Source organism: Rhopalosiphum padi, chromosome 1, assembly GCF_020882245.1.
Source record: "Rhopalosiphum padi isolate XX-2018 chromosome 1, ASM2088224v1, whole genome shotgun sequence".
Classification (NCBI taxonomy): Eukaryota; Metazoa; Arthropoda; class Insecta; order Hemiptera; family Aphididae; genus Rhopalosiphum; species Rhopalosiphum padi.
Genome location: NC_083597.1, coordinates 53,974,899 through 53,999,950, shown reverse-complemented (window position 1 = coordinate 53,999,950; position 25,052 = coordinate 53,974,899). Strand labels below are relative to the sequence as shown.

At 28.4% G+C, this 25,052-nt stretch overlaps 1 protein-coding gene across 3 annotated transcripts in view; it reads left to right on the top strand.

Moving 5' to 3' along the window:
• The window catches only part of LOC132917748 (LIM/homeobox protein Awh), a 79,522-nt gene extending 59,323 nt beyond the window's left edge, over positions 1-20,199 (top strand). For all 3 annotated transcript variants that reach the window (XM_060978629.1, XM_060978630.1, XM_060978628.1), the window contains 4 exons: positions 13,816-14,033; positions 17,338-17,592; positions 18,458-18,595; positions 18,703-20,199. In XM_060978629.1, the coding sequence (XP_060834612.1) occupies positions 13,816-14,033; positions 17,338-17,592; positions 18,458-18,595; positions 18,703-18,785 (694 nt within the window). In that variant the 3' untranslated portion in view covers positions 18,786-20,199. The remainder of the gene's footprint in view (positions 1-13,815; positions 14,034-17,337; positions 17,593-18,457; positions 18,596-18,702) is intronic.
• Positions 20,200-25,052: the final 4,853 nt, after the last annotated feature.

Here is a 25,052-nt window from a genome sequence, read left to right as displayed (position 1 = left end):
TAGTGTTTTAACGAAAAATCGAGAATAAGGTAATCTAATATTTAATATAATAAAGCGTCAGTGTATCGTCAAACGTTATCTACACGTACAATTGGGCATAACTTATTATAACTTATGATATAAGTTATAAGATATGATATATTATATCATATAATATTCATAAGCTGTTAAAAATGATATAAATTATTATATTTCAAAGAGGTATTTTAAATACTATTAATATTTATTTGTCTACAATAGTTTTTCATAATCGAGATTTATTTAGGTTATTTTGTATACAAATATTTTTATTTAGTGATTATATATATATATGCGAGTATATATTAATTTAATATTATATACATAGTCAACAGATCTAAAATATAAGTTAGTAAGTATACGTAAAAATAGTTGTGCCGTATTCTTTAAAATGTAATATATATTTAATTATAAAACAAAAAAAAAAGAATTTCATATATGCTTTGAATACTTTTTACTCGACGTGTTTTGAATGCAAAAACAAATTCAAATATGAAATATATTCAAACTGGGACTGTAAAAAACCAAAAAGACCGATTTATAAATTGACAATGAGTACAGAATTTAGAATATTATAGAATATACAGAATAAACATCGTTATTGTACGTATAGATTTATGTATATGATAATGATATCGTAGCTATATTAATAATTTCAATAAGCCAAAATTATTACATAATATGTTATTGTTGTTGGTAAATCCTAATTCGAACGTTCACCGTTGTCGTATACTCGATGAAAAGCTTGTAATTCGTTTTGGTGTACCTATATTGTATTTGTATTTATCTTATCTCGATTGGTTAGCCAAGATAAAATAAATATTAATACATAATTCCTTTCCGTTATTTTAACCAATGTTAAAAAATGTATATATAATATATACCTACACATTACACATTTAAAAATATAATTAACTTAGATCTTTTGACAATATTTAAAATATTGAATCTGTTCTGGAATGGTTTTTAAAATAATAATCACATTAGCATTATATGATTTATAGTATTTATACACGCGTTTTAAAAATTATTCAACAATTTATTAATATCACCAGTCACTGCTGACATTAAGACGATACAATAATATGTATATCTATATAAAACGTGCGTGTAATTGTATAATTATTGGTTTGTAAGCATAATATTATAAGAAATATAATATTCGTAACAAACAACTAGTATTGCTCTGGATTTGGGATTAATTTCGAATTTTTTGTTACGAGGCGCTAGTTAGACATCACGATATGTGACTTTCGTAGCGAAAAAAGTCATTTTTCTGGTAATATATGGGTAGTCTTGGTCGCGGATAAAAAATCGGTTTCGATAATTCTTCGGTGTTGATGACCTCAAACAAGTAACGTTTCGGGGTCAAACCTCCGCGTGTTTCGATCAATACGAATTATTACATTAATAATAATAATGATGGTGAAAAAAAAATAAAAATAAAAAAAATTGATCGTAATATTGGTCGATGGCCGCAAGGTCGAGTGGTTCACACTTGTATGGTACGTAGAAAACACATCGCGGTCGGTGTCCCTGGAGAGGAGAGGAGATGACAAATGATTCCTCAAACGTCCGATCGTACAATAAAGAAAACAAAATAGAAAAAAAAAACAAAATAAAATAAAAATATATACCGAGAACATGCCTACTCATCCGGAGTGTTTATATTATTTGTACAAAGGTTACACACACGCGAGGCATATATATTTTATTGTGATATGCGCGAGAGAAATCAAAACCCACTACACACACACACACACACACACACCCCACCGCTGCATAAGATATATATTATTATTATTATGTGGAAGGGTTATATTATTATTATATGCGTATAGCGCAACGTGTCGGTAGTTGGTGATACATACTGAGCGCGCGACTAATAAGATTGATTTATCCGGACCGTTTTTTTACTGTCATTATTATATACATATGGGTACCTGCCTGCTGTAAACGCGTAAACGTTTCGTTTTATATATTATAATATTATACGTATTGTTAAAACGTTTTCTATATTTATTATCGACCCGCGATAAAGTCTCTAAACTCAAAGTCGCCCGTGTCGATGACATCACATCCATCGCACGTTACCGCCACATAATGATATTCCTGTATGAGGTACCACCTAACACGGTCATCTGAGGTACTATCGAGTAGATGATAACCGCGGTGCTTATTATACTAACTCCGTGGTCTCGTCGAACAAAGTACGTCAGCATATCTTATTTGTTAGGTTAGGCTAGATAAACTGCGTTAATATTATATGCCTAATATTATAATATATTATTATAATGTCAAATATTCCTATAGTATAGGTAGCGTATGTCTTATCGATTAAAACCAACAGCGTACAATTGAAAATGTATAAGAAAATCAAAAATCATAGGTGCAACAGAATATTTTGTTCGAAAACGTAATTTTTACGTATTATTTTAAACGATATTTTTTTCATTAATCGTATGTCACAAGAACCTCGTTCGAGTTTCATCGGTGATGTCTAACCTCCAACAAAAAGAGTAAACCTTATCGAGTTCTTAAACCGTACATGATATATATAGTATGTTTATTTTAAAACTTATTCAATGGTACAACATATTAATTAAAAAAATGCCCATAGTTATACTAATATAATCAATAAAGCTTACACGTTCACTACGGTTAGGAATTCGCTTTATAAATAAAGTTCTGTAACGCTTACCCGGAACAAGACTATTCAATTATTAATGATTGATTCTAACGTGTGAAAATTAAAAAAATAAATTACTCATTTTGTTTTAAATAAGTTATATAGTCTTCACATAGTGAACATATAATAATCCAGTTTAAAACCGGTTTAACAGCTATATTATGGTAAATTGCTATCCAAATTTTTATTTGAAAATGTTAATCTATTATATTATGTATAAATAATATATATTTATCTAAACTCTTTATATTATACACAAGTGATACTCGGTAGCTGTAACGTACATATATTTATTTTTAAACGGCACATTATCGTTTATTATATTTATTATTTTTTAAACACACTGTAATGATTACAATTTATTTCTAATATTAAACTGCAATAGATGACTTTTATTTCAAATTTTCCATTTTATTTTATTTTTTTTTTTTTATTCAGTTTTCAAGTTTTATTCACGTATATTTAAATTACTTTAAAATGAATAATTATTTCAATGCACAAAATCAAGTTTTTTTTTTATTATTGTTCTTTAACTTTGGTGACATGGGCCATTAGCTTTATACTTTATATTTTTTTTATATTTTTCTTGTCATTGTACAGTTTGAATACAATAATAAAGTAGGAGACTTTAGGAGTTTAGGAATTATAATTATTTGTGTTTTTCTTATATGTATTTCTCCATTTTGATTCTTCTGAGGAAAAATAAGGTTTTTTCATTAATATAAAACATGTATACATTTTTTTTTTTTTTTTTTGATTCATTGATGTTGTTATCGAAAAATTTAAGTCAAAAATGATTAATTGCATAAAATTATTTTTAACAAGATTTGATGACACAAATGATACTATGCATACATCAATTAAATTTTTTTATAATTGATTTTCATAAATATATATGCAGATAAATGTAAATGTATTACATACAATTAATACCATTAAAAAACAAATTGAAAGTATTCTTAAACATTTTAAATTAAAATAACACATTTAATTGTTTTCATTTTTTTTAAATATTTCTGATTGTTAAAATATTTACTATTTTTCCAACTGGAGAAATAGTCAAAACGGATCAGTGCAGTTATTTCGATTATTTGTAATTATTATTAATTCATTTTTTTTTGTAAAGATTGTTTTATATAAAGTTACCTATTATTATAGAATGATAATTTATTATGTCCATTAGTCCATTATAATGGTTTTTATAGTTTTCATTTTTAGTAATATTTTTTCTTAGTTTTAATCACGTTGTCGTCGTATTGTATATTATTCTCGGACTGTGGTTTTATTATTTCCGTAAACCCGAAACCATCACGAACAGGTGTTATGTGAAACGTTATATGTATCTACTATGGCACACTCAACTACGGTCGTGGTATATATATATAATATCTACATATTACCTACGTTTATCGGTGAAAATCGGGAAACCTTTGATCTAAATAATATAATTATAATAATATATATTGCACTATATTTTATTTTTTTTCGTAACGTTCGTACAACGCGTTTCGTAATCGTTATATTATGTTCAGTCGAGCAACTACCGAACCAATGGAATACTCAATTCGTACGCCGTTGTATATGACAAATATAAACATAATAATATGTACATTTTATACACATATATATATCGCCCCTGAGCGAGCAGCGAACTTTGAATACATTCGTTCCGGGCGAAACGTCGCGAGCCGACGACGGACGGACGGTGGACGTGTGACAAATCATTATGTTAAGTCCGGTTGTATTTTTTTTATTTTTATTTTTTTGAATTTTTCATAAGTCTCCGGAGCACGCGTGTTGTATAGACTTGACCTTCTTACACGGTGTTTTTTTCTTCGTATTTTTAATATTCCTTTAAAATAATAATAATGATAATAATAATAGTAATAGTAATAATAATAATCGTATGTATGACGGTGTGCGTGATTTTTTACAAAATGTACATTACCATGCGCCGACCGGCAAACACACAAAACAAAACTTCTCATTTATTCCGCCGGTCCCCGTTACTAATGGGCCTAAAACTATAATCTGTCCACAACAAAACAAAAAAAATAAAATAAAAAAAGTACGTTCTTTATATTTCGTCTTGAATAATGTATATACGCGTGTCTTTTGAAAAACGTTTATATTATGCCGCTCGCCCGTACTGCTGCACGCTTGCAGGCAAATGCCGGATACCGCTCGTTGGCGTTCGTGTGATAAAACAATAATATATAATATAATAACACGTAGGTTATAGGTACCTACATACCTAATAATATTAACGTTTTAATATGTATGTGTGTGTGTGTGTGTGTGTGTGTGTATATATGTATGCAATGTTTGATGTTTACATCTGGTGACCAGTGACCACGCTTGGTACATAATATATATATATATTTTTTTTCTAAGAGTAGTACACCTCCTCTACTTATGAATAAAATTTTAAAAAAACTTGTAATTTCTTTTTTAACATGTTCACGAGGTTTTGCCATTTATTTTGGATATCAAAAATCGCGTCTTTAAGCTGACGTTCGTTTTTGCTGATGATGTTTTCTAATCGGCCGTCAAATAAGTCATTACAGCATATCCTTGTCTGTTATATGCACTTCCGTAAGAATGTTCTCTTTTAGCTTAATAGAACAGGATTTATTGTCTACTAGCCAAGATTTTCGATAAATGCCTAAAATAAATGACATAAAATGTTTACAGGTTACAAAATTTAACACCACCAAAATGGTTTCCAAAATTACCCTTATTACTCATGTAAATTACTTTTAAAAAATGTAAACATCTAACGTGATCAACATTTTCATAAAAACGCCGTGGACTTCTGTTTTAAATAACTATACAATAAGAAATTTATTAGAAACTGTCATATAAATAAATAAATTAATGATAGATATACAATATTTAAAATTACATAATATTTGTTTGTAAAAATTAAATAATAACAATAGGTATTATAAAGAAACCATAAGTACTAAAAACACTATTTATTATTATTTTTTATTGAAAACAACGCCAATATAACGTTTTACTATTATAATATTATTATTACCCATAATATTATATAGGTAGTCACTGAGGTCACGGCGATAGCAATTATCAAATAATCAAATATTATATAATATGTTATATATATATTATTTATATTATTGGCAATTTATTGCATTTGGACAAAACAACGGTCTTATATATTATTAATTAAGTATAATGAATAATGATAGTTAATTCATACCTAATAATAATATGTACTACAAACATTTCCTTTAATTATTCTATCATTTTTTAAATATATTAGATTTTTTGTGTATTCCCGCCTAGTTTAAATTACGAAAATTCTATTTTTATTTATAGAATATAACATTGACTATATATAAATATATATTTATTATCGTTCATAATAAATCATAAAATATCCAATTGTGGGGCATCGAATAATAATCAAACTATGATTATTGATGGTGAACACATAATGTAAATTATAACAATAATAATATAATAAATTAACACGAAAATTATGTTACAAAAAATAATTACAACAGCTACAGGTTACGTTTTTAGATACAATGACCTATATGCATATGTTATTAAATACTCAACTCAGTTTTCATTAATATTCTAGCACGTACTGCGAGTTTCTAAGTCTTTTTTGTTATTACTTGAACGATGTTTTGATTTTTTCCGGACAGCTCACCAAATCCGTTGAAGGTGAATTTACTGCAACATATACGAATTATACGAACCTCAAATTGTTCAACCTCTAATAACGAAAAAAATGTATTCACCTTTGTTATGATTTTTACGTTACATTTAGAATTTGATGTGGAATCAATGATAAATAATCTAACTTGCATTATATTCTATTGTAAATGCAGGTAAAACAATAAAGCCAATAAAGGTGTCGTGAATTAATGTAATAATTATATTATTAAAAGAAAATATTATTATTATTGTTAATGGATTTTACTACTACTGACGAACCATCTTTTAGCAAAAATCGTCATAATGTAATTTATTTTGAACAGACGCAAATTGTATTTGATCTGAGTCGTAATATTATACAATAAAAACAATACGTTCAAAGTTTTTAGAAGGTACACCTATTGTATAATGTATACCCAATAAAGATTATTAATAAGACGTTAAATAAATAATTTTAATAGTGAAATAATAATATGATCTAATCTACCCATTAGAATCAATAATGAATTTATTATTCTTCAAATCCGTGTGAATGTATATTATAATATGATCATTGATCATAATAATATTATGTTATTGTATTACGATAGAATAATAACTCTATTTTTTAGTGACATGTGTATGTCGTTTACACTCTACACATGGAGTTTGTAAACACAAATATAATAATGACGTTATTATAATAAGCACGGCGTGATTCATGATCGAACTATGTTTGGCGTTTGCATTGAATTAATGGAGAAAGATTTAAATGTCTATAGGTACGCGTTTGAGTACCCCCGACGAGCATACTCGTACATATATGCAGCACCGGCTGACTCGGTCGCGCGTAAGGATGGCCGTTTATTTTTTTCTCTTTCGTGTTTTTATTAGGTATCTAAACAAACAGAGGGGGTTTATTTTGATAAAATTTTCCCACAGCCACTTTGTTATGATTATTACTATCACCGTCAAACTTTTTTGAATAAATAATAAAACGCGTCTCTTGAAAATATCAATCCGGACAATCCTGCCGAGAGCGTTTCTTCACAACTCATTCAGTCATTTTATTAGATCACATATGCATATAGGTACATATACGTATATAATTATTTATTATAATATGCTGGTACATATTGTGCACAATCATAAATTTTGTTATCATACGCGTGCGTTATCAAAATATTTGAACTGGGCTGAATGATAATAATAATAATACAATATAAACTGATAAATCGTATAAAATTGACATTTAGTCGTTTTAAATTAGAAATATATATATATTATGAAAAGCGGACTTATGTTCAAAAAAAGAACATATTAGTTATACATGTTATTACATTGTAATCTCGTACCTAATAAAATACAATTTTAAACATTTGCTTTTTAGGCCTTTGAAGGGGAAAATTTTTTAAATAAAATGAAAACAACCTCTGCATTTAGGTTTATTAAATTAACTTCCTGTATAGTGATGAAGTATACAGAGATTACATTTTTATTTATATTTTTTTATGTATACACGTCGCGTGTTCATTATAACGTAGTACAATATATATATATATATATTATACATATAATATTTTAATGATATTATTACTATGGCAATAAGGGGTGACGGGACTTTTAACACTACTAAATAATCGAGTTGTCATTATAAATAAACGTATTGTTGCATAGGTACTATGTATTTATTTCATTTTATTTAATGGCAGACGTTTAAATTTAAAACATCACATAATAGACACCGAGTTTAATTTGCGTAGCGCAGGGAGTATAAGGGTTGTGAAATTGAGTGCCTCTTCTTTTTTTTTTTTTAATTAATTTCATATCATTTCGTATACCCTTTTAGTATGATTTGTACATACTATTATGTTATATATATTAACATCCTTTGACTGCGTTTTAAATTCTGTGTAAAAATAGTTTAAGAATGGTGTGTTATTCAACTATTATTCATTCAATATATTAGATAAAACGAAATTTTTTCACAAAAATATTTTGTTACAGATTGAGTAATCTTTAGTATAGACACCTGTATAGCAATTATAGAATATATTGAAAAATCAAAAGTTTATATAATACAACGTATATTATCACGTGTGAATGTAAAGGGTAAAAACAACAACGTCGATGTGAAATGTAAAGATTGCGTGCAGCACATTAAACTGCCTATAAGAAGACAATAATCGAACAATAATGAGTAGAGTTTGCGAAATCCCTCTCAATACATACGCGTATATATTTGTGATTGGATTTGCAGACTCGTCTCGGAACACGATTCTCGTGCACTCCCGTCTCTCCGCAGTGTATACGGTCGCTGCAAAGTTTCGATAAAATAATAATAATAATAATAATATCCTAACAATAATATAACAAGACGTATATAATACTCGTACACTGTCAATCAATACACAGGCCACGTCCCGCCGAGGTATAGAATAATATTATATTATTATAATATGTGTCTCGTCCGCGCGAGCGTTATACACACAAAAGCTCCCGTCAACGGAAAAGTTTCGATATTATTATTTATGTTTTGTTGTTGTTTTAAAGAACGGACCCGTTCGAGACGACGAGATGAAAAGAATAATTCCGGTCACGATTCTATAGTTCTCTCTCAGTCTCTCACTCTCTCTTTCTCCTTCTCTCGTTCGGCGTTTGTCGTTTATATATATATATATATATATATATTATATATTTGTTATTCGCACGTCGTAATGGCATTATATACGCAGATCCGCGGCGGACGAGCGACGGCCTCGGAGCGTGGATCGCGTAATATAATAATCTCGAAAACTGTAGGAGCTGTAGAAGTGTATATACATATACGTGGGTACACCCGGCGACGACTTTTTCGTTTGTCGTCGATACGAATATTATATTAAGTTTTAAAGGAGGACGGCGGTGTCGGGATATACACGCGTAAGCATAATAATAATAATATATTTTATATAGTTTGGGTATTATTCAGCCGGTACATCGCGTATTATATCAACGTGTGCGCGCCGTCGGTATATATATAAAGTAATAATAATATAATGTACAGAGAACTTGCGTTGGTAATGACATTATCCACCACCGTCGTATAGAGTTGTACTTGCACACGTGTGTAATATTAAAATTAAGTATAATCAACCATGGTCCCGGTGCAATATAATAATACATGCCAGCGTGTATGGCAAAATGTGGTTAAATTTAACTACTATAGGTAGAATATTTCAATTTTTTCTTTGTCGAGACATTGGTCAAATGTTTGTTTAATATTTACATTTAAAAATTTTTCTAATTATTTTTACACTTTAAAAACGTGTAATAGATATATACCTGCATTAACAAAATATAGTTTTGAGGAATTTTTACAATGCATTTTTTTTAGTCATTTTTAGTATTTGTAAATCCTTTTTTTTTTTTTAATTTTTAGTGTAAAAATAACCTTCCCTGTTATTTGTATTATAATGTTATATATTTTAAAATTTTTCTGTGTGACTGAGTTATATATCAACTATTGAGATAAGTCAACGTTTATCGGTTAATCTGATTATTCAACATAAATAATACAATGGCTCCAGACGCTTCAGTAATTCACCATAGAAGAAACGATAAAGAATTATTTTTTCACTTTGTGATCGATTTTGTACTTTGTTTTCGGTAATTCGAGTTGTACCTATATACAAAGGTTTAAAATTGAAATTAGGGATTTGATACAGTTTGTTAATAAATTATGCTTAACTTGGAAATAATAAAAAAAAAAAATACATTTTATGCGATTAGGTTTCGTGAAAGTTATGCAGAAAAACGAATGAAGAATTCTACAATTTTACAATTTTGATGAAAGAGGAACTTTTACCACAATAATTTTTTCGACCTAACGAGTTAACCGAGTTCAACTGCAATCGGCGAATATGTTATAACTTAAATAGTTTAAAATTATAATTTGTTTGGAAAATCCTAACTGAATTATGTATAAGTACACATCATTATGTATTATTTGAATCATAACGTTTATATTAAGTAACCCGAAAAAATATGATCTACGTTTTCATATAAATCCACACACACACATACAAACGAGCCCTGTGCGTTTTTACGTCGTCTTATATTATTTATCCCTTGTAACTCGGGTGGTTTTTGTTGAGGTGGCTGAAGAGGAGGACGAAGAGATGAAGGACGACCAAGTCAGGGGGGTAGTCTTTGCCAGAGCTGATTGGATGGCCAATTGGATTAACCGCCTTTGCACGCCCGCACACGCGCTCAACCGGATGAAACTTTCCTACTACGGTTCTATACCCTCATATACACGCCCGGTCTTTTTTTTCATCCGTACCAAATTCTCTCTGCTCCCTCTCTCGTTCCGTCGATCTCTCTCATTTTTTTTTCTTTGCAATTGCAAGGTTTGTTTCCTTCCGTTATTTGCATAATACAAGGATAATATAAACATTCCCAGTACCTAAAAAAAAAAAAAAAAAAACTCTTATTTTTTTCCTCTAAAGAACTTTACTCAAAAAGATTTCTTCTTTAACTATATACATAATATAGACGTCATACTACGACTACTTTATTGTTTCTATTTATCGAGATTATGCATTGTATTTATTGCATTTAATTAGTAATATATGATGTAATACAATAATATATTTGGTATAAATAACTATAAAATATTATTTTTTAATTTTCCCGGTGTAAAAATGAAATAAATATTGGTTTCAGATATTATATAATATAACATGATAGTTTAAAAATCAACAAACTTTAAAATGTCATAAAAAATAAAAACCAAAACTAGATAGGTTTTATCAGGATTAGGACATACTCGGTGTAAACAAATGTATATGGGTTCAAAAAATTGCATGATTCATGAATGTCGAACCTGAATTTGGCATTTTTGTTAATCACACAAATTAATACATTAATAAGTTATTATTTATGATTGAATTCATTTCTATGCATTACTTCATTACTATCGTAGTATATCATCACGAGCCACGACGATCTCAATATTATACAGTATGGCACACAATTTGTTGTTACTTTTTATTTTGCATATAATATGTGTGTGATAAAAACTATTATTATAATAACATATATACTCTTAATAGGAATAATATTTTAAAAACGATGAAAAAATATACAACTTGTTTTTCAGTCGAATAAGTTTTTTTTTCATTTAAATCCCAGTATAATATAACGTATATTGTCACTCACCTTTTCCGGTCACGCCCAACGCTAAACTCCAAGGATGACATTTTTGTCAAATACAATTCGGAATAGTTAAAAAAAATATATTTTATACAAGACATAATAATATTATGGCTTAAAAAATAATTGATCGATTGACAAAAGGTATATTTAAAACTCTAGTAATTACCGTTTATGACACATGATATCCTAGACTATCCTAGAATATGATACATCACAAATACAATAGTAAATCGGGCATGGGTTCTATATTCATGGGTAACATTCGATCTAGAAAACCACAATCCGATAACCACGGTAACAAACCTAATATATTATAGTAAATAATACTACCTGTTATTATTAATTTATTATGACTGGGATTTAAATACACTTTGCATATTGTTTTTTGAACGTTAGGTTAAGTTATGAGATACTCGTATTTATAACTAACATATACCATACACGTTTCATGTAGTTTTTAATAAATTTGATTTTTTTAATTTTAGATCTTTATTCGAAAAAATAACTTTGTAACGTGCTAAAAAGGGTTTTTATCTAATTAAAAATTATTATTTTGTAATTATAATTTTTCAAACGTATTTATATGATATAAAAATCTAGAGCACCAGTGGCAACAAAAATCAAACAAGCATAATTCTTTATTTAAAAATATGCAGTGCTGCGAAACTTTTTTTTAGATTTCATAAAATATATTTTTTGATTCAAAACTTGTTTAAAATAATAACTTTAAAGAGCCTTTTATAGGTGCATTAGTTTGAGTTTTTAGAGCATAAAAGGATTTTTTTTAGGGTATTACATTCTCACCCCTAATTATTGATATGCGACGCATTTGATGCATTCACACCCGGACCGTAGCTGTGGCCTTTATGACATTTGCGAAATGTTTGTTCGGTTAAATAGGTAAATTCAACGAATAATATAGACGTGTATACTGTATATATATTTAACGAACGGATTATGGCCTTTGTGCAATTAACTACATCGGTACAGTTGACGCGGAAACGTCAAATTATGTATATGTATATATACACGTATTGGCACGTATTGTGTGTATATAATATTATGTACGTATACGGTTCAAAGCGCGGCACGTCGACGTTGGCCATAGATGGATGTCGATTTATGCGATTAATGATTACGCGTATATTATATTATGTGTTCTGCGGGAAACTACAACGTGCGATTGTGCGTGCTGGGGTGAGAATTTGAAGGGCTGCGATGAAAATTCAGCGTGTCCGCGATGAGTTAAGTTATGAGTCTAGTCTGTACATATTATATTATAATACGGACATAATAATCACAATATCGTATTGTAATCGATTTTCAACCAGGTCTTGATATAATATTAAATGTATTACAAATTACAATATTAGTGCGGGAGAGCGTGTAATCTCTGCGAAACGAATCGATACAAGGTTTCAAACTTGACTCGCTTCTATTGCCTGACTTGCATATTTTGCGCAGTGTTGGGAACTTAACCTAGGTCAAAATGTACTGTAACAAAATACATTTTGAAGTAATTTGATGGTAAATCAAATAATTACATTTTATTGTAAGCAATTTAGGTATACGTAGTTTAAGTTACTTTTTTTGTAGTAAAATGATTAAATTAAGAACCAATCGATATTATGTACGTGCATATATCGTGTAAGTACGATTTTTGGCGGTAAAATTATTGTTACTACTATTTGATAAAACATTTTTATTTTTAGTAAGTGATTTGGTAATTTGGAAAATAAATTGTTGTTTAAAATAAATTTAAAAAATATATAATAAAATGTATTAAGCATTATTATTGTTTTTACATATATTTATATTTTATATAATTTTATTTTTTTGATTATTATTATTTGGTTAATCGTTAATGTATCTGTATCATAATAATTAAGCTCCAGTGATAATTTGAAAGTAAAATAAAAAAAGTAACTTATGTTGTATAACTGTGATATTTTGTTAGTTCAAAATTAATGTAATGATCAAATAAAAAGAGGTACCTAACCTAATTAACATTTTTAAAAAGTAATTCGTAATGTAATTTAATTATCAAAAACAAAAATAAATAACGTTCCCGACACTGTGTTATGCTCGTGATACAAGTACAGCGAATATTGCTGCAGAGATGCACTGTTGCAAATTCAAATTGCAGTAAACAATAAAATACATATTATTATATTTAAACGAAAATTACGTTTCTGTATATTGCAACTGCAGGTTATAATTTTTCCGTGTTTGTTTTCCAGGAGTTTCGGCACTGTGTGTTCAAAGTGTTCGAAAGGCATTTCCGCTTCGCATTGGGTGCGAAAGGCCAGGGATCACGTTTACCATTTGGCGTGTTTCCGGTGCGACGCCTGCGACCGTCAATTGAACACAGGAGAAGAGTTTGCTCTGCACGAAGGTCGTGTTCTATGCAAACCTCATTATTTGGACATCGTGGACGGCGGCACTACAAGCTCGTCAGGTACGCACCTATTCTATTATATTGTCATATTATTGTTAAAACGAAAACAAAAAATATGCTTTACAGTGATTTTTTCACCGTTTTGCTTCTATTAGACTCATAATAATACAATACACACTCGTATATTATATACTACATATATGACCAAATCGTTATAGTGATGGATAAAATCGAATCCGCAGTGACCTTTTCGGTATCCAGATCGATTTCCATTTAATATTACGTTGAATTAATAACAAGAGTAACGGACTTTATATACCGTATAATGTTTTTGTACAATATATTAATTATACATAATTAAAGGCAGATTCGATCAAAGGTTATACATTTCAAACACAAGCATTAATTTTAGGTACTATATTTATCAGCATCCTATTTTCAAAATTCAATCTAGGCTTAAATTGAGTCGATTTGTGTGTATAATATAGGAAATTATAGTTGGTATACCAAATTTTATTATATTAGGTAAGTAACTATTCTCTTAAACTTGAAACTCTGTGGTTTAGTTTTAAATATAATGATTTTAAGAAGTAAATCGCATCACAAAATTTTTATTTTTGTATGTTTTTTTTTAATGTTAATTTTTTTCCATTTTTATTGAAATTATAAAACAAATATGCACCATAATATTGATGATTAGGTTATATAATATGTATATCGTATATGAATGTATCATATCATAACGATTCCTAAAACAGTTAGTATTTTAAATGGCTAGAAAATGCCGTTATTGACTTAGAAAAATAATCATTGTCATTATTTATTAGTAATTCACTGAAATTACTAAATATCAAAATTGCCGCTAACATATAGTACATTAAACATAATATTGCACATACGAATTCGCCTATTTGCCCTTTGATTTCGGTCCAATTAAAGATGTCCTGATGACGGTGGTGTTCTCTCGAGATCCGACCGACCCCTCAGTGACCCCGAATGTGCGTTTAATTAGGTCAATCTCGTAGTTGTATGTGTGCGTGTATCTGCGTATACGCGTTAAGGGTTCGCGAGCGGATGGGGTGGCCCCATTGTTTATCCGTCAACCGTGAAATCGCCTCGCCAAATCGAATTTACCCGCGATAATCAAATATTATATAGTTCCGACGATAAAAAAAAGTATATATATATATATGCGTGTATATACAGCCATACGGGAGGAAAAACACCACCCCGTGCGTTTACTCACGCGTCGGCCGCCCACAATGATGTCATCGCCGCCTTTGCAAAAGAAGTCTATGTAAGGCGTTTTTCTGATTCAATTCGCACCGAACACCGCCGCTTCCGTCTTTATAAATATAGTGCTGAAATCACTAAAAGATCTATATAGAAATAAAGAGCACGCGCAACGTGTAATATGTATACCGTGCAGCCATCCCCGAAATAACGATTATATTATAGTAAACGCGTTAACATTCACCAATGCCGATTGGCTGCACAGTAGGTATATATCATTCTCGTTGCACTACGGCGTATGTAAAGGTTGCAATTCCACGACGTACACCTATTTTTTGAAAAAGTATTAATGTTTTTAGAAATATTTTTTTAAGATGAATAGTCTTAATTGTTTCTCAAAGATGGACTGTTTTTCGTGTACATATTTTAAAAGTATGATGTATGTTAATATTGTCTTTTAAGTTGTAAAGCTATAGTGGTATACAATTCCAAGCCACCGGATCACGCACTATCTATCTCTATATAATATATTATTATTTATAATATCGACCAGCAATAACGAGTGTAAAATACCAGCACTCGCGTGATAATACCGTTTAAATCTGCTTTAATTCTATCTCCTTTATAATAGTAGTCTAATTACGGTAATTATATAGCTGTTATTTTATTTAAATTATTTTTGCCGGTTTTTTATACGCGCATATATACGGTGCTTGAGTATACCTCACCATACATTGAAAATCTGCAATTATTATTACTCCTCAAGTTCAATCTAAATGTTTGATTTGAAAAAAAAAAACTATATAATCCTACAATTCACAATTTATTATATTTTTAATTTCTATATGGAGATAATAAAATATAATAGAAATAGTTATTCTATTTTTTTTTTGTATATACATTTCTATAATATAAATATATTATATATTATCCATATTTATGTGTTAGTTCCAGAATATATATCGACATGTTTTATAGTTGACATTTCAATAATATCTGCAATTCATGAACGAGTGCGTGTCTGTTTTATTAAATAAATTGTATAGACATATAATTTTGCGCGCGGTTGGCTATTCAAATCACAGTCACGAAGGTTGAATATAATGATTGTATAAAGCACCCCGAACATCCGGCTGAATCGCGTTCATAAGGGTTAAGTCCTCCTCTGTAATTACGATACATATATCCTTCAATCACAGGGGCAAATAATGGCAATGGTTGAAATGATCTTCTGCCTTTGGTCCCGAACAACCATTACATTAAATATATGCGGTGTAATATTGTCACAAAATTAATTATATAATATACCAATACGATTTTTAAATATAGTGCAACAGATATTTAATATAATATGTAACCGAGTTATAATTAAAATAGTTTATGGCCGAGTTGAGTTCAAAGAGATATGAGCTAGTTAAATTACCCGGCAAATTTGACGGGTAAATGTAAATTTACCTAAATTATACAAATTTTTTTTTTTATCGGTTAATTTGTTTACCATTGTTAGAATCAAGTGATTTCATTTGAAATGTTCTTACAAAATTAATTAGTATAATTTAGATACCTATACTAATGTACTATTCTGGTAGTCTTTAAGTTTGAATAATATACACATTTATATACGTACCGGTTGTATTTAGTGTTTTATACATTATTAAAAGATAAACGTCACTGTATTAAAAAATGAAACTCATAATATCGCTATTTATTTACACGATTTAAATTTCAGAATATATTTTATTATTACACATTTATATTACTTAACTATACTTAAAATATTAGGTATTTTAAATTGTTACCATTAATGGTGTGGATTATAAACTTAATTAATGACATGAACCATTTCTTGAATAAATTTAATAGGTAAAATTACATACAAAAAATTATTTAAAAAAAATATCAGTTTACCACCGAATTTTACGTAAATTTACCGATGATTTTTTACTGGTAAATTACATATATCTAAACTAGTAGGTATAATATACTTTGGGTAGTATCTGTGGCGAGTGTTAGTTGCCTGGTGTTATTTTAATAAGTAATTGTTAGAAATTTAAATAAGATATCACTAATGTTCTATATACTATTCATATACATAATACGTCAAAAATAATATTAATAATTTTTTTTCCAGAGGGTGGAGATTCTGAAAGTTATCACAGCAAGAATAAAGCGAAACGAGTGCGAACCACATTTACCGAAGAACAATTGCAGGTGTTACAAGCTAATTTTCAGTTGGATTCTAATCCCGACGGGCAAGATCTGGAAAGGATAGCGCAAATTACTGGATTGAGCAAAAGAGTTACTCAAGTATGGTTTCAAAATTCTAGGGCGAGACAAAAAAAGCATTTGCACACCGGAAAAGTGAAAAGCGCTCCATCCGGATTACGTATGTATTTCACAATAAGCATTTTAAAATTCAAATATTTATCATACTTAACGGCAGTGGCGTAATTGTGGGGGGGCAAGAGGGGGCACTTGCCCCCCTGACAATTTTTTGAAAGCTCAAGGTATATATTTTAACCGGGGGGAAGGGGTGTCAGGGTTTTGATAATAATAAATATATTACATTCATTATACATTGCCCCCCCTAGATTTTTTCCCAGTTACGCCACTACTTAACGGTTATTGATGACATGATAATATTCGACTAGTTCAAAATAATTACTTGTGTCAAAAGGCCCCACTTTAATATAAAATAATAATTCTCAAAAATCAAATATAAACAATAATATATTATTATAATATATATTGTTTATTCAGTAGTAATCGCATTAAATATTTTTTAAACGTATACGTCCGTGTCTAGAAGTGAATACATTGACTTTTATGACAGCGTCATACGTTTTAGATATCTTGATATAAGAAGGGAGCCAATTTTATTTTATATTTTCGTACCTACAATTGTTTCTTTGAAAACCAGAATAACCGATAAATATTATTTTCCTTAAAACGTCCAAATATTTATTTTATTTATTATGTTTATTTATTGTACACATAATTTTTATAATTATACACATTAAACTTATGGCAACGTTTTTTTTTTTTTTGCAACTACTTTGGGTGAATTCCACTGGAGCTAAAAAGGAAAAGCGATATTGTTTTAGGGCCAACTCCACTAGCTATCACCCTCATAGTTACGTCAATGCGGATTAGGCTATTTAATTAAGATATACATATATGTTACATATGATATGTACGAGTACAATACGTTCAGATCACGATGATAAAACATTGTTGTTTTCGTTTTACAGTTCACCATCAACAAAACGGTTCCGAAAATCATTTTAACCGGCACATAAATCTACACCTCACGTATTCGTTTCAACAGCCTCCGTCGTCGAACCATTCGCACCAGAGGGGATCTCCTATTTATATACCTCAAAATCCAGGTAAACGAAAAACAGTCGATTTTCAACCGGATCACTGTAAAAAAAATATAATACTGGTGCGTTTAATATTTTTTGTAATTTTGTATTAATTGTTGTATTCGTTTTAGCCTCAGAAACATCGTCCCTAGATGATCTGTCACAAGATTCTATAATGATGTGTTCAGTGGGCAGGAATAGTGATCCGGTATGAGACGAAGACCGTGGTGGGACCAACAACCATCCACCACGTTGACGACGTCCGAAATAATAGTTATTATTATGAGAAATGAAAAAAAATAAATTGTCTTAAATTATTTTTACTGTGATAAAACCATAATTAATTAATTAATTAATGTTTAATAATTATTGGATGGAAGCCCGTTGCGTTTTTATCCGTTTGCGTTTCATATTAAAATCTCTAAATGGACAACTTACTCTTCTCGTCCCATGTACAAACATTTAATTATCATATACTATTATACAGCACAATGTAGTGTTCCGCGTCTATCGGCCCACGACTTATGTTAATAATTCCCATAGTTACCATTAGTTAAGTTCGTCAATATAGGGAATAACGCAATTTAGCGCCTTCTAGCACTGTACTTCACATCCATATTCGCATTTCTTCGCCGGTTCATATTTATGTTTTTTTTAAATGTTTTTCAAACTCCATTAAATTATGTTATTATAATTAGTAATAGGCTATGATATTCTGCTACCGCGGCAAAGCTATAAATTCTCATTTTTATACAAAATGTGTTTTTCATTTATCATATAGCTTGCAGGCAAAACACCCACGCTTTATATGTTGTTTACCCCGTGTTTTTCGTTACAAAAATTTGACTATCTACTGATTTTGATGGATTTTGTAATATATTACAAATAGATGTAGATTGGACATATGATTGTATGTTTGAGCAAACACTTCCACGAAAAAAACTGCTTCTTCTTCCGTCCGTTACAGTTATGATGCGTTCCTATTAAAAGCAAATTTTACTTTTTTTCAAAAACCACCGAAAATATTTTATTGTTATCTAAATGAACTTAAATAATTTTATTAATTTTAAGTAACTTTTTATTATATCATAATAATAGTATCTCACATATTATTATAGTTTTTTTTGCTTTATCGCATATCACATAATTATGTTATCATAATAATAGTAACATGGAAACCTTAAATTGTAATCTTTTATGATAGACAATAGTGTTTGTATATTTTATTAAATATATCGTATTTGATTAGATCGTGTATAATCAGATGATGCTTGAAATTTGTTATTATTATTATCTATATTACTATTATTATTTTTATTATTATTATAATCATTATAATTATTGTGAAAATTTGATTTTGTAAAGAATGTACATTTGTAAATTGCAATTTATATATTATATATTGTAAATACGTATCTTGGTCCGGTCCAAATAGTATTCTGCCACCATAGACGAATATATCTGATTTGTATCATCCACTTCCCCTCACAACATAATGAGTACTACCTACCAATTTCGTTTATACAAATGTATGTACAATGTACATATATATATATTATGTATCTGTGTGTAAGTAAGAATTATTTAGAAATAATATTTAAATAAAGTTTACTAAAATATATAATATATTTATGTACTGTTTTTCTCACCTAGATGTATATATTATTAGACCAGTACCAATTTAATATAATAATCAATCATATTTACGAAAAATATTGAAACAAAAATAGGTTTCATAAAGAATTATATTTATTGTAAACATCACTACTAATAATTATATTTAATACGTTTTATATACACTGCTGAGCGCAGACTTCAGCTTCGCCATAATTTATATCAGATAGGTATCCAAACGTTTAACATTTCAAACTGTGAGTTGTGATTATATTTTTGGTAGGTTGCGTTCAAGTTTGAAATATATGTATATATATATTCTAATATTAGTAATATATTTGATATAGAATAAATTTATATAATATTATAATATATAATAAAAATATTTGATAGATTATTATAAAATATATATTCATTAAAAAAATAAAATATATTTTTTTAAATGAATAAGAGTATAAAATAAATATTATAATACTATATACAATATTTTTTGTATAACTATATTTTAAATGTATTACTTTTTATTGTCTGAATTTAGTTTTATAATCAACTCACTACAATATTACGATTTAGAAGTGTAATATCACGACGCTGGCGGACTAAAAATTATCACAAAGGTAGCGGATTTACAACAAAACAAAAAAATACCATATAAGGTATAGTTTGTGATGGGCCACTAAAATTTAAAATTTTTGCGAAATAGGACTACCATGAACATTTGGGTGGTCCTATAGTTAATGTATAATTAATAAAATTAAAGCTTACTTTCACACATTTTATCAACTTGTTTGTGCATAGATTATTTCTCGTGTAACTCAATGACGAACTTGGATCGTACAAAGTATGTTTTTGCATTTCATAAATTGTTTAGTCTGAAAAATGGATAGATTCCATACAGCATTTATCGCCTGCATAAAAATATGTGTATTAAAAAAAAAAAAAAATCGAAATGAGGCTACTGACAGAAATCCAATAGGTTAATTTGAGACTATAACAAATTATTTTAGAATACAATTATTATTATACGTTTATGCACGTTTTAAGTTTGAAACGATACCTGCAGATGAATCGAAAATTATTATCATATAATTATATACTGATATAAACCATTTTTTTTTTACTGTATGGTTATTTTTTTTAAACATTACGTAAGGTAAATGGTAATATTCTAAAATATATTTGTAAATTTTTATATTATTTAAATGCGTATAATAATCGATTTTGATTAGAATATAAGTATAACCGTTAAATACAATGTATAACAATATGTACATAGATTTTTGTAAAGAAAAAAGTGGGTTTATATTAAATCGCCGATTGCTTTTCAAACGACCAAATAGAACTATTAATTTAATTTATATTAATTGTATTTATTCTAAATATGTGTTGATATAGACATGTCAAAACAAGGTAATTGTGGTAAATGGTCTAAAGAAGACCTACATAGTTATCCATAAATCGTATAATCATGGCGGTCAATATGGTACAGGCACGTCATACGACAGCGGCATAGCTATTGGTACACAGTGAAGCGACCCCGCTTGGGATGACGGTTTAAGCGATTTATTTAATGGCGGAGACTACGTGAAGGGCGAGTGTTGGTTGGTATTTAAAATGTTAGCAGTGCCGATTCATTATAGATTCTGGGTATGATGCAAATGTACGATATCCGGTGGAGATGGGAGATCAGATACAGACTTGACCGACATTTATGACAGAATTAGGATCTGTGCGTCTGTTCACTGATTACCTGACTTGGGCCTTGGAATCACGGCAGCCACAGATCTATAATCATTATCTCTATCATCATATTTATCTATACACCGTGGTAAAAATATCATCACACAGCACGGCGTGTTAGTTATGCAATTTAGATGCACTTACAATGTCATGGTAGTCGTCGCATCTATCGTGTTCAGTATTATTTATTATTTTCTGTACACGAAGTATTATAACTGTGCAACATTGGCACACATAAGAGCGAGTACCTTCGTCTTATTATGAGCTAAAAATATTGTTTAAAGTGTAATTTTGTATTTATATGAGTTTGTATTGGTAATGCACTAATACTACGGACGTATATATTTTATATATATATATGTGCAGTATTGGGTATTTGGGTTTGTAATGTTAATATTATGTTACTTATTTATAACGCATTTCAATTTTTAAAACGGGACTTAAATATTATAAGCTGCCGGCTTGTCAATATTTAATTTATAAATTTTGTTTACAATTTAGTTATTACTAATTAAATGTTAAGTAGATATATCCCACATCACAATTTGATCAACAAAAAACGTCTTTTAGTACTTTAGTAGTGATGTTTTAGGAACTTCATATAAAAGTTTATATTTATAATTTTATTGTGTTTGAAATTCAATTATGTCTGGTATGTATGACCGTATAGGGTGTGTGGGGGGTGAAGCTACCCACGGGACAATCTAAAGTAAAACATTTTAGCACTCCCTAGTTTAAGACTGAATTTGCGTTTATATGATATGCAAGTATGTAAAATGTAATCAAAGCCATAACTGAAAAAAATATTCGGGGGTGGGGGGGTCCAACATTTTTTTTAAATATAAATGCAGAAATTTTTAAGTCAATAAACTATATTCACCACTAAAAATTTCGGGGGTGTCCGGACCCCCCCCCCCCCCTTGGACCTCCACACAGATACGACCTTGAATGTAAGCATTTCAACCAAAATTAAGTACATTTGCTTTAAGTTATTGTGTACATAACTTTTAACTAGCATGTACACTACTAGGACATTAGTTCTATAAGTAAATTAATTATATTATATAAATTATAATTAAAAGTTGTTCTTTATTTGTATCCATAAATACAATAATTATTATGATCATTTTCTTTTGTAAATTTGTTGAATATAACAATAGGTGACCGTTTTTTTATCGTACCGTGTTAAAATATTGATTAGAAAATAGTTTACCGTAATAACAATTAGTAAATCCAGATAAAAATATTTATCAAAAATTACAACAGTAGGTAATTGAACAAAATATGTTAAATTAAATAATATTTATATTGAATTTAGAAGAGGTAGTATAAACAACAATAAAATGTGAATATACTGATGTACAATACATTTTTGAAGAATAAATTCAAATTATATCTTTTTTTTAGTATTTATTAAAGTACTAATATAATTTTTACTTTAATCAACATAAAAACTAAAACAAGTGCTGGAACAACTTAACACAATATAAAATACTATACAGGGTGTAACAGATAGTTTTGACCAGAAAAAAAAAAATTAGGTACCTATACTACTTAAACATATAACAAAAATTATTAATATTATATGATGAGTAAATAATTTAAGAAATATACTCATGTCAGCAAATTATCAAAAATCATATTTTTAAAAAAGTTATTACGTTCAAAATTAATTTAATAAAAAATATTGATATTTTAAAAAAATTCTAAAAAATAAACTACTTAACTTAGGTAAATCTTTTTACCATCAAAATGTTTCTTATAATCAGATTCGCAAATTGGCCATTTTAAATTTATCCAAAAAATTTAATTTTTTTATTTTTAGTACTAAAAAATAAACATAAAAGAAATTAAAGTATACATGTGACACTAGGGTCTCTGAATGATAAATAAAAAAAATTGAAAATATTAATTAGAACAAGTTATTCCAAAAGTCAGTTCTATCTGTTACACTTTGTATTATATTAAGTAAAATAGTTAATATTAAAATTGATACAAATAAATAATTATAATTATAATAATAATAAATGATATATACATTATATTAATATATTATTATTATAATAATTGTATTTTTTTAATTAAAATATAAATGCCAATACATATTATGTGCTACTATCTAGCGGACAATTTAAGGACCCTGACTCAACTATATTATTATATTATACATGATGATATAATTATATAATATATTTAATATCTGTGTTACAAATTTGGAAATAAATTGTGATATTTCAAGAAATAATTAGTCAACATATAAATGGACTTGAGTACCTAATGACTAAAAGAAGGTATCAATTATTACTATATAGCTATAGTTTATTAGGCTTTGTTAATTGTTATAAACATTGTCTAGGAAATGTGTACATACTACATTATCTATACTGTTTTTTTCAACAAACTAATAAACTAAGTTTATGAATGTTTCTAATTTTTAATTTTTTTTATTGTATATTTCAATAGTATAGATCGAATGGGTATGGGTTATTTAAGTCACACTCGCCTACAATTACATATTCCATACAATTGTCTAGCTTGTACTCTTCGGGAAACAGCGTATTTAATATTTACTATTTAGTTATTACTGGCTCAAAGGGATTTAAAAAATATAATTGCAAAATGAAATGTTAATTAGTGAGCCTGTTGTGTTAGTAATAAAAAATGTAGTAATTCGTTTAGTAATAAAAATGCAGCATGATAAAAATCAACACTTTATATTCACATTGCTAAAGATTAAAGAGCATCAGCTAATTATCATGCCTATTGTTCTGTACTATTACGTATAATAAATTGTATTTTTAGAAATATTTATATGGATCCTTATTTATTATTTACAAACATGATTAGAAAATTCAAAATATTATAATTCCGTCATATTACACAGGCAATTTCATTAATAAATATCACTGTTTATATATCTATTATCTATATAATATTGTTATATACATGTCTTATGTTTATACGATTTCTTGTGTATAGGTGAGTCAGGAGCCTAATAAGTAATAAGTATACGCAACAAAACGGAACTTTATAATAAATTACAAACATAGGTATACAATATAATATACATATCAAATATTTCATTAAATAATTTGGTAATTTTAATTCCAGTCTGGATTGTTCTGTC